The sequence below is a fragment of the Hemiscyllium ocellatum genome, chromosome 22 (assembly GCF_020745735.1).
Source record: "Hemiscyllium ocellatum isolate sHemOce1 chromosome 22, sHemOce1.pat.X.cur, whole genome shotgun sequence".
NCBI classification, from domain to species: domain Eukaryota; kingdom Metazoa; phylum Chordata; class Chondrichthyes; order Orectolobiformes; family Hemiscylliidae; genus Hemiscyllium; species Hemiscyllium ocellatum.
The window spans coordinates 18,786,828-18,799,486 of NC_083422.1; the positions used below are offsets into that span (position 1 = coordinate 18,786,828).

At 42.1% G+C, this 12,659-nt stretch overlaps 1 protein-coding gene across 1 annotated transcript in view; it reads left to right on the forward strand.

Annotated features, from left to right (window-relative positions):
* Nucleotides 1-12,068: 12,068 nt before the first annotated feature.
* Nucleotides 12,069-12,659, forward strand: part of fra10ac1 (FRA10A associated CGG repeat 1) — a 37,907-nt gene continuing 37,316 nt past the window's right edge. Inside the window, exon 1 of the mRNA XM_060842377.1 lies at nt 12,069-12,138. Coding sequence (XP_060698360.1) covers nt 12,103-12,138 — 36 coding nt within the window. The 5' untranslated portion in view covers nt 12,069-12,102. The remainder of the gene's footprint in view (nt 12,139-12,659) is intronic.

The window sequence follows — 12,659 nt, forward strand, 5'->3', positions numbered from 1 at the left end:
CGTAATGTACACTCCCCACCCACTCCATAGGGAACTATACAGCACTGCTGCAAAATCTCAATGGTATGCTTAATAGTTAACATAGTTATAGAATTATCTTTATTGCACTTATCCCATGCTTCTGTTTGTGGTCGAGTTATAGGTTCTAAGGCAGGATGGAGCTCTGCTGTTGTGGCAAAGTGATAGTTCAAGTCCTACCTACTTCAGAGGTATGTAATTTCTGAACACATTGATTGTTCCATGAGCCATGGTTGCTGAAGAATTGCTGTGATTCTTCCTTAAGCTCGGCATAAACTTGACATACAGCATTGCATTGTAAAGTGGGTGTTCAGCAATACAGCTTTCAGCAAGATTGACATCAGTTTCACAAGTGGACAATTACATTTTGTTTGGAGCACATAAGGCAGTAACTCAAATGACAACATGGTTACAACTGATGAGCTACTGAATTCTTGTAGGACAAAAGATTTGCATTCTTTTCTCACATTGCTGCTTATACACAAGCCTGGGGGGACAGAATGACATTTGGGGCTGCTCCAATCACAGGCTGATTCTCTCCCACACCTGCTGATGTCAGCAAAAGGATGAGAGAAGCAGCCTGTGGTTGGAGCAGCATGACAGCTAGTACTGGTAATGAGGGAGTTGCCAGCAGATCTGGAGCTACCTTTTGCCAGGAAGATAGACAAAACATTGGGAGGTGTGGTTTTCTCTTTGGTGTGAGAAGACACTTCCCAGAGAAATGGGATGGAAGAGGGAGGCTACAAAGGGTTGACAGGGAGGGGAAGGAGGCTACAAGAGATGCAACGGGAGGAGTAGACTTGAAGAAGGATAGGGAGAAAGGGGCTGCAAGAATGGTGGGAGAGGGGGTAGTGGGGAAGGAGAAAGATGTAAGAGGAGTAAGGGGGGGGAAGATGAAGATGTAAGAGGGATGGGCATGCAGACTGCTGGAGGGGTGTGAAGCTGCAAGTGGAGGGATGGAGGTTGCAGGAGGGATGAGAAAGGTGGATTGTTGAGAAGGGTGTGGGAAGGTTACAAGAAGGTGTGGAAGAGGGTGAAAGGACTGCAAGAGAGTGGGAGAGGAAACTGAAAGAATAGTGGGGAAGAAGGAAGATGCAAGCATGGTGAGTGGAGGAGGAAGATATGAGAGGTATGGGGAATGGGCCGCAAAAGGGTGTAAGAAGCAACTGCAAAAAAATGACATTGGAGGCTGCTGGGGGAACAGAGGAAGGAAAAGACTGCAAATGACTGTGGAGAAGGACACTGCAATAGGTATGGGGAGAGAGAAGGGGAAGAAGTAAACTGTGAAGGAGGCTGCACTAGAAGAGGGTAGAGGAGGATGGAAGCGGGATATGGACTGTGAAGGAAAGAAAGCACTTTTAAACCTATCAACAAAAAAAAGTCAACTGAGTATCAGGGGGACTTGCAATCTCTGAGGAATCAATTCTTTGCAAATGAATGTGGCATTTCCAATTTAAGACTGAACTGGTTCAGGAGTGACCAAATGGATAAAGTAGTGGATGCTACTGAAATGAACATTTTGTATCAAATGTTATTTACTATTTTTAAATCTGAGTTCAAGATTTGAGATACAATTTTAAAAAGGGTAGTAAATGCTGATTAAAATGTTCCAGCTTAGTGTATATACGAGGAAAAATCAGACATGCAACCTCACCAGTCTGTCAAAGGTATATTTAGGATGATGGTTTTTTGTCCGTACAAGTGTGTCACAGTGATGGTAGCATCTGTTAATTTCGCAAGACCATGGATCTGTGCCTGAGAAGTCTTGTTTCAATCTTTGTTGGTATAGCAGCATCTGTTGTGGCTGTAGAGGTCCACACGGTAGTTACAGTTACAGCTACAGCAACTGCACTTGAAGGCGCTGTTCTCCGGTGTTGTCTTGGTGTGGTTTGTTTGGTGGGTTCACTTTTCTTCAGCAGCAGGCTCAGCTTTTCTTCTCCTCTTTTTAGACCTCTGTGTAATTCCAGCCTTCAGCAAGAATGATTGCTTTCAATGTCTTCCCACCTCTTGACGTTCATGCTCAGTGACTTCATGTCTCTCTTACAGGCATCTTTGAAATGAAGATGGGGCTGCCTTTGGGCCAAGTGTGTCAATTAATTTGAAAAAGTTGTTTTTAACCTGTGGGTGCTTTTAAACAATTTAAATATTGTGGTACCTATGATGTTGTTGCTTTCCTTGTGTTGTGGATTGAAATGTAATAAGATTTGGCCATGATTGAGGATATTAATGAATTTTTCTAAAACTGTTTCTCAGTGAGCCTAAATCTCATCAATACCATCACAGAGGATATTGTTATGATGCGACTACATCACCAAATAAATGAGACAGTAATAATGAAAAAGAAGCTCTGAAAACTAAGAAGTAGCCCTTGAGAAAGGAGCCTTTGGATTAAGGCATTTTGTGCCTGGTTTGAACCACAGAAAAACCTGAAGACAATCAGTAACAGGCAGTTCATCTACAGAAGCAATAAGAGATTAAGAACATCTACCAAAAGCTCATTATGCAAAATGGTGCTGAAGATTCCACTATAAATTTTAATGGCATCTTGATAGCTTTGATTATGGGAGACCAAAACACCTTCATTAAAATGGAGCATTCCTATGGGGTACCAAGTTAGCTATCATGTGATCGTAACTCCCACTTGTGATCATAAGCTTGTCCATTGATTTCAAAAGAGAGTAAAATCAAGATGGCCCGCAGAATATAACAATAGTCAGTCTCTCCCAACATTTTTTGTTAAGTTCAGATCCTATCTTGGTCATAACTTCAAATCCATCATAGAGGAAGAGAATTGGGAAAAAAGGAATTTAAATGTATTAACACACACTTTGGAAAAGGACTGACTGCAATTTAAAATGTAATTTTTTTCAGAAGGACAACCAGTTTACATTTGGCACACCTGCATCATAATTTCAACATCAAAATAACTTTGAAACATATGATTCGTTTTTGCAAGGTTTGTGAAGGTTTGTAGCTGGTTGAGTTTTAGGGTGTAGGTTTGCTTGCTGAGCTATAGGTTTGATATCCAGACGTTTCATTACCTGGCTAGGTAACATCATCAGTGGCAACCTCCAAGTGAAGTGAAGCTGTTGTCTCCTGTTTTCTATTTATAGGTTTGTCCTGGATGGGGTTCCTGGTGATGTCATTTCCTGTTCGTTTTCTGAGGGGTTGATAGATCCAGATACCATCTATGTGTTTGTTTATGGCGTTGTGGTTGGAGTGCCAGGCCTCTAGGAATTCTCTGGCATGTCTTTGCTTAGCCTGTCCCAGGATAGATGTGTTGTCCCAGTCGAAATGGTGGTTTTTTTTCATCCGTGTGTAGGGCTGTGAGGGAGAGAGGGTCGTGTCTTTTTGTGGCTAGCTAGCCACAAAAAGACATGACCCTCTCTCCCTTGTAGCCCTACACACGGAGGAAAAAAACCACCATTTCGACTGGGACAACACATCTATCCTGGGAAAGGCTAAACAAAGACATACCAGAGAGTTCCTAGAGGCCTGGCACTCCAACCACAACGCCATAAACAAACACATAGATCTAGATACCATCTATCAACCACTCAAAAAAAAACAGGAAATAACATTACCACAAATCCCAGGAACCCCATCCAAGACAAACATATAAATAGAAAGCAGGAGACAACAGCTTCACTTCACTTGGAGGTCGCCACTGATGATGTTACCTAGCCAGGTAATGAAACGTCTGGATATCAGACCTTCAGTTCAGCGAGCAAACCTACACCCTAAATGATTCTTTTTATTTATGGAGCTCAGTGTTTTTTCAATTTCACCTCCCCTACTCTATAACTTGTTCTGTCTTACATGCCAGTGTGTGCATTTGCCTATGCTACAAGGCTTGGGAATGATTTTTACCTCTTTACCTTTCACTTTGCTTCAGGGGGCTAAGAGGTTGCTTGGTTTATTTCTTCATATAGCTATACACGTATCAAATACACTTTAACTTTAAAATTCCTTTATTTTTAATTCAAACAATGTTGTATCCAACATTAGGCATGTGAAGAGAGTAATTTATTCTCCCTTGAGAACTTGGTCATCCAACCAAAATTTTTTTTAAAACTTACTTCTCTGATGCCATCTGTGTCTTCTTAAGGATGTTTAAATTATGGTCTCATGGTAGAAGTTTCAAAAACAAACACAAAGCAGTTCTGGCAGCATTTCTGGAGACAAATCAGAGTTAACATTTTGGGTCCAGTGACTCTTCTTCAGAACTGAGAAGTTTTGAAACGTTTGATCATTATGTGCTCCTTGGATGTATACCACTGCATCTTGTGATTCACATATCAAGTGGAGATGAATGTCCCTGTTAATTTGCTTTGAACTAAAATTGTTAATACAGAGGTTCCCTGAATTATGAATGCTCGGACATACAAATACGATCACATATATTGAGTGTAATTTTAAAGATCTGACAAGCAAACATTTCCTGTTCTTACAGACAGCTGCTTTCCACTGTCTTGCATTGTGTTCCAACTTGCATATAATTCAACTTGTGAATAAAATCTAGCACAGAACTAGCTTGCAACCCAGGGACTGCCGGTACTAACTGTCACAGCTATTCTGATGAAAGAATAATCAACTAATAAGTGTTAACCTCAAACATTTCCAAATATTAAATGCAAATTTGGCCAATCCATACAAGGGAAAAATACTGGATTAATCAACCTAATTTCTAGGACTCAGGGATCAGAAACATGATTTCTCCTGCCATTGTTAATCTACACCTTATTCATGTTAAGCAGCAAAGGAAAGCCCTTTAACGCTTTAGGTATCTGGATACTCACTTGCTATTTTCTTTAAGATTTCTCGGTAGTTTTCCTTTATACTTGAATTCTTTCTCCTGAATAATTTTTAACTCATTTTTTTACATTCTGACCAATCACCTGAGCTGCCACTCTTCCTTCCTAGCTACAATCTTCTCCTAAAGTTTGATGCTTTCCCTGACTTCTTTAGTTAACCACAGATGAGCCCTCTTCTTCAAATGTTCATCATAGGAATGCACTTATTCTGTGTATTATTCCCTTAAATGTTTGCCACTACACCTCTATTGATCTATCTCCAAGTCTAGTATATCACGGTGGCACAGTGGTTAGCACTGCTGCCTCACAGCGCCTGTAGACCCGGGTTCAATTCCCGACTCAGGCGACTGACTGTGTGGAGTTTGCACGTTCTCCCCGTGTCTGCGTGGGTTTCCTCCGGGTGCTCCGGTTTCCTCCCACAGTCCAAAGATGTGCGGGTCAGGTGAATTGGCCAAGCTAAATTGCCCGTAGTGTTAGGTAAGGGGTAATATGTAGGGGTATGGGTGGGTTGCGCTTCGGCGGGTCGGTGTGGACTTGTTGGGCCGAAGGGCCTGTTTCCACACTGTAAGTCTAATCTAATCTAATCAATACACTTCAGCTAGCTTAGCTTTCATGCCCACACAATTGCCCTTACTTAAGTTTACACGTCTTAAATTTAATTTTCTCTCTTTCAAGATGGATGCAAAATTCATTCATATTACGGTGCTTAGTGCAGCCTTTACCCTGAGGTCATTAAATACTCCCATCACATTACATAAAACTAAGTCTCATCTAACCGTCTGGTTGATTCCAGAAAGTTTTTTTGGTGGAGCACAACCCTAAAAGCATTTTTTGAGCTCGTTATGCAGACTATTACAGTTAATCTGATTTTTCCAGTTTGTATATAGACTATGTCATCCATGATTATTGACCTCACCTTATTACAAGACCTCAAGATTTTGTTTTATATATTTTAGTGTAAAAAGTGAGGTCTGCAGATGCTGGAGATCAGAGCTGAAAATGTGTTGCTGGTTAAAGCACAGCAGGTCAGGCAGCATCCAAGGAACAGGAAATTCGACGTTTCGGGCCAGAGCCCTTCATCAGGATGAAGGGCTCTAGCCTGAAACGTTGAATTTTCTGTTCCTTGGATGCTGCCTGATCTGCTGTGCTTTAACCAGCAACACCTTTTTATATATTTTACCCTACATTATGATGACTGTGAAGAGGACTGTAGACCACTTCCACTAGTAAATTTTTTCCATAAGGCCATTTGACCATGAGACATAGGAGCAGAAATTAGGCCATTCAGCCCATCAAGTAGGTTCCACAATTCAATCATGGCTGATTAGTTTCTCAACTCCATTCTCCCACTTTCTCTCCAGAACTCTTGATCCTCTTGACAATCAAGAACTTATCTATCGCTGTCTAAAATACTCAATGTGCTTACCTCCACAGCTTTTTGTGGCAATGAATTCCATAGATTCGCCATTCTCTGGCTGAAGACATTTCTCCTTAACTCTGTTCTAAAAAGCCTTCCCTTTACTCTAAGGCTATGCCCTCAGGTCTAGTGTCTCCTGCCAATGCAAACATCTTCTCAACATCCACTCTGTCCAGGCCATTCAGTATTCTGTAAGTTTCAATTAGATTCCCCCCTTCCATCTAAATTCCATCAAGTATAGACCCAGAATCCTCAAACAATCCTTATATGTTAAGCTTTTCATTCCTGGGATCAACCTCATGAGCTTCCTCTGAACACGCTCCAGGGCCAGTACATCGTTCCTGAGATATGGGACCCAAATCTGCACACAATACTCCAAATGTAGTCTGACCAGAGCCTCAGAAGTACATCCCTGCCTTTATCTTCAAGTCTCTCAAAATAAATGCCATTATTGCATTTGCCTTCCTAACTACTGACTCAATCTGCAAGTTTACCTTGAGAGAATCCTGGACTAAAACTCACAAGTCTCTTTGCACTTCAGATTTCTGGATTTTCTCCCCATTTAGAAAATAATCCATGCCTTTATTCTTCCTACCAAAGTGTATGACCTCACACTTTTCCATGTTGTACTCCATCTGCCACTTCTTTGTCCACTCTCCTAATCTGTCCAAATCCTTCTGCAGCCTCTCCACCTCCTCGATGTTACCTGTCCCTATACCTATCTTTGAATTGTATGCAAACTTAGCCAGAATGCCCTCAGTACCTTCATCTAAATCATTAATATATAAAGCATTCTATCCTCATCTCCATTCAGACCGATTCTACATCCTGGTCTCCTAAACCAAAGTAATATCAAACTATTGCACTGCAAGGTTCTCTTCAGTCATAACTGAATGTTTCCCCTGTCTAAGCTGCAAGAAAGGAACTTAGCCTGTTTACATAGTAATACCCAATTACTGCTAATTACATACAAGATTAGATGTTTTTAAAAATTCAGAACAAAATTAATAATTTAAATTCCCCAATCACCAAACTCTCAGGTTTGCACTCAATTTTCACAGCTGTATTCATTTGACTCATCAATTGTTATGGCCAGGTGAAGATAGATGATCTGGCTTCCCTTTTTTAACTCCTCCTTGGTTAGTCATAATAAATATTTGTATTTATTTTTTAGCATGTATCTCATGCCAATTAAAAATGTGGTTAAATACATCAAAATGAAGAAGAAAATTACAAGTTTTTCTTCGGTGAAAGAAAAAGGAATATTATTACGTGATGCTTAAAAAAAGTTATAAAAACGTAACATCAAATATATGTAACATGTTTAAAATGGGAAGCATGTCTAGCAGGGATAGCAAGTATACAAAATATATAAAGTCTTTAAACTCCTTAAGGTGTTAGATTTTTAACTTGAGACCATAGTTGTTTAATTGAGGATTGGTGATATTTGGAGACACCTTTGAGTTCTCAATAACTGATTGATACCCAAATTTGCTTTTTCACTGGACAATGTCTTCTGAGATAAAGATCAAACGTTTTTCAGTCAATGCTGTTACCAATTCATATTCCTTCTCTCTCCTGTGCTGTTAGAAAGCAACTGATGAAACATAGTTGTAGGTATTCCAAAGTCTGTCTTCATTGTCTTTACAAGCTGGCAAATGGACATAGGCGACTATTCATTTCTTAATTTTTCAATGTCAAATTAAAACAAGAGTGTTTCTTGACTAAGTATTTTTCTTCAGTTCTGAGGAAGGGTCACTAGAACCAAAACATTAACTCTGTTTTCTCTCCATAAATGCTGCCAGATCTGTTGAGTTTCTCCAGTAATTTGTTTTTGTGTTTCTTGACTCCTGACAGTCACCTCACTTAATTGTCTTTAGATAAAATGATAATGTCAGTGCAGGTGGTTTTATTTACTCCACATTAGTCTCATAAACCTGCCTCAATTTGTGGTCAGGTGCTCACAACAATCATTTTAGCTCAGTTTGGTTTTGTTAAATTTTCATAGAAGATGTCACATATAACAATCAGATAACAGAAGTTAAAATTTGATAGCCAGCATTTATGACTGTAACAACAGTCCTATGATGAAAACAGATTTTCAGTGCCACACAGTGAGAAAGGATTGAAGCAGCCCTTAAATAAAAGCAAAATACGGTGAATGCTGGAAATCATAAATGAAAATAGAAAAAGGGACAGCACGGTGGCTCAGTAGTTAGCACTGCTGCCTCACAGCACCAGGGACCCGGGCTCAATTCCCATCTTGGGCAACTGTCTGTGTGGAGTTTACACATTCTCCCTGTGTTTGTGTGGGTTTTCTCCGGTGGTCCAGTTTCCTCCCACAGTCCAAAGATGTGCAGTTTAGGTGAATTGGCCATGCTAAATTGCCCGTAGTGTTAGGTGCATTAGTCAGGGGTACATGTAGGGGAATGGGTCTAGGTGATTGCTCTTTGGAGGGTCGGTGTGGACTTGTTGGGCCGAAGAGTAAAAAATGAGGTCTGCAGATGCTGGAGATCACAGCTGCAAATGTGTTGCTGGTCAAAGCACAGCAGGTTAGGCAGCATCTCAGGAATAGAGAATTCGACGTTTCGAGCATAAGCCCTTCATCAGGAATAATCGGGCCTGTTTCCACACTGTAGGGAATCGAATCTAATCTAATCTAAAAAAAACACAGGAGAAACTCAGCAGGCTTGGCTGCAGCTGTGGAAAGAGAAACAGAGTTAACATTTCACGTCCTACATGACTCTCCTTTGAAGCTGAAGTTCCAGTTCTGAAGAATCCATATCAGACCCAAAATGTTCACACTGTTTCTCTCTCCATGGATGCTACCAGGCCTGTTGAGTGTCTCCAGCATTTTCTGATTTTCTTGGAGCAACACTTATCCATTTCCAGCCAATTTTTAAAATGTAAATTGGGTGATGTGATGTTCAGACTGATAAAGAGGGGCTGGCTGTTTCTATACCGGTAAATATTTTAATCAATATTTGTTTGAGAGAGACAAAGTGACAGTGGATTTTACCACAAGCCATTTCAAATCACATTGATCAAACTAGTACTTACCCACGCCAACCAGATATCCCAATCCAATCTCATCTCACCTGCCAGCACCCGGCCCATATCCCTCCAAACCCTTCCTGTTCATATACCCATCCAAATGCGTCTTAAATGTTGCAATTGTACCAGCCTCCACCACATCCTCTGACAGCTCATGCCATACACATACCACCTTCTGCGTGAAAACGTTGCCCCTTAGGTCTCTTTTATATCTTTCCCCTCTCACCCTAAACTCATGGTCTCTAGTTCTGGACTCCCTGACCCCAGGGAAAAGACTTTGTCTATTTATCCTATCCATGCCCCTCATAATTTTGTAAACCTCTATAAGGTCAGCCCTCAGCCTCCAACACTCATTACTGACGGCCAATCTCCTGCTTTTTCACCAGGCCCTTGTACGAAATGGGCCCTAGTCGAGCCACATCTTGATTTTAAAATTCTCACCTTTACTTTCAGACCTCTCACTGACCTCACCCTTATTCTTAATATTGACAGTGTGTTGCACTTGCATGTTCTGAGAGCTGCATACATCATCACAACGTTAAAAATCACACAACACCCCGTCACTGTCCCACACGTTTATTTGGAAACGCTAGCTTTTGAGGTGCTGCCTCTTCATCAGGAGGTTGTCAATGCACCAATACACACAGCTCTGGTCACTGCAAACAGAAACATACATACACTGTGTTTGTTTCAGCTAAGCATCGTAGGTGCCAGTCATCTCTGGCTCATTTCTTAGGGCAATACCTTAATCAATCAGAGTCAACCTATTTTGTTTAAAATTTGAAAAATTCTTGGCAGTTAACTGTCATTAACTGGTGCATTGTCCATGGAACGTTGCTATCAATCAGAGCCCAATTGCCAACCAATCAGCACTTTTATTTCATACAGAATAAATGCTATTTTTTTCTTTATGCATTAATTCTTGTGAAGATTAGTGGGTGGTACGGTGGCTCACAGCACCAGAGACCCGGGTTCAATTCCCGACTCAGGCGACTGTCTGTGTGGAGTTTGCACATTCTCCCCGTGTCTGCGTGGGTTTCCTCCGGGTGCTCCGGTTTCCTCCCACACTCCAAAGATGTGCAGGTCAGGTGAATTGGCCATGCTAAATTGCCCGTAGTGTTAGGTAAAGGGGTAAATGAAGGAGAATGGGTGGGTTGCGCTTCGGCAGGTCAGTGTGGACTTGTTGGGCCGAAGGGCCTGTTTCCACACTGTAAGTAATCTAATCTGCTCTAAACCATCTGCAAAGAATGTTGTTGGCAGAGACATCATCTACACATGACAGGCAAGCAAGATAAACAGATGTACATTGTCAATGTGCTGTCAAGGCTAGCACCCTATACTAAGGAAGCTAAGGATGCTCAAACTGTGTGTGAAATCTGCCATGAGAAACAAGAGCTCAACATGCTCCAGAGATCATCAATCTAGCAAAAACATTGACTCTGAAAGACATTGCCTTGCCCAAATCAATTACAGTAAAAGTAACTCTCCAAATGCTAAAGGAAATGGTGCTAAAAGGATAGTTTGAAAGCATCAAGGACAGTGAAACATGTTGGCATGGTGGCTTAGTGGTTAGCACTGCTGCCTCACAGCACCTGGATGATCCCAGCCTCAGGCAACTGTCTGTATGGAGTTTGAACACTCCACTCGAAACATTTCTCTCTGAAGATTCTGCCATATCTGTTGAGCTTTTCCAGCAACTTCTGTTTTCATTTCTGATTTACAACACCCATAGTTTGTTCGGTTTTTATTTGGTACTATCTATGTTTGGCCAGTCATGTAGTAAGTAACATTGGTGCCACACAGGTGCAGTGTTCTTGAGGACAGTTCACACCAACCTCTCAAGGATAACTAAGAATGGGCAAGAAATAAAAATCAAAAGAACTGTGGATGCTATAAATCAGAGAGAGAAAAAATATAGGAAAAAGCTCAGCAGGCCAGGCAGCATCTGTGGACAGAAATCAGAGTTAACGTTTTGGGTCCGGTGACCTATCCCCAAGAAATATTAAGACCATATCCCCTGACTGAATTAAAAACATTGGGTAACATCCACAACTGGTAATTGTGCAAATGATAGCGTATACAATTCATATTTTTTCTGTAGAATGGGGAATGTTCTAAGAAATTCAGTTGTGTTTGGGTACAGGTCGCTTTGCTGCGAGTGTGGGGTGGGGGTGTGTGTATGTAGTTTGTGGCGGCCACACAAATAGATCATTTGAAACATTATATTGAATGGAGGAAAGACTGGTGTGGACAAGAGACGCTAGCACGGGCGTGTTGGACCGAATGGCCTGTACAGGTACCAGCCGGTTTACCACCTCTGCAGTTGTGAAACAGCCTGAGGGAATAGGACACACAGACCAACCACTCTCCTTCCCTACCCCATCACCTGATGAAGGAGCAGCGCTCCGAAACCTAGTGCTTCCCATTAAACCTGTTGTTGTGTGAATTTTAACTCCCTCCTCAAAAGTTGTTTCCATCCCAAACCTGAGTAAAAAGTGAGGTCTGCAGATGCTGGAGATCAGAGCTGAAAATGTGTTGCTGGTTAAAGCACAGCAGGTCAGGCAGCATCCAAGGAATAGGAGAATCGACGTTTCAGGCATAAGCCCTTCATCAGGGTCCGTCCAAAACCCAACCGCTGACAGACCACGCATGCGCCATTTCGCTTCCAGCGGCACCCCACCCACCCACGTGACCACGCCCGCGCGCCTCCTCCCGGGAACGGTTCAACCGCCCGAGCGTTGTCGACGCCTGATGACGTCAGCGGCCGCGCCATCATTGGTCGCCGGGAAGAGGAGGGCGATGAGCGGACGGGGACGGCGGTTGGATTTTGTCCAGGTTGGGAACATGAGCACACTCCAGGGGACGGTGGAGCGGGGTTTGTGAGAACACGAGGCGACTTGACAGTTAGACAACAGCGCGGGGAGTTCCAGCTCTGCGCGTCTATTGTTGATCTTCCCTCGTTCAGCTGATGGTGTCCTCAGTTCATGGCGAGGGTTAGAGTTTGGGAATTCAGGATCAGTGATGCTGGAAGAGCACAGCAGTTCAGGCAGCGTCCAAAGTGCAGGGAAATCGCCGTTTCATCAGGAATACAGATGAAGGGCTCTTGCCCGAAACGTTGATTTTCCTGCTCCTCGCATGCTCCCTGACCTGCTGTGCTTTTCCAGCACCACTCATCCAGAATCTGGTTTCCAGCATCTGCAGTCATTGTTTTTATCTTTTAGAGTTTGGGAAGTCAGTGCTTTCGTTCAGAATGGGGTTTTCCAATAAATAAAATTTACATTTTGGAAGAGAAAGTCTCTCTGCAGTCAGTAAGATGAAGAAAAGTAGGGATAGATATGTGATCTTGTTTTAAAATG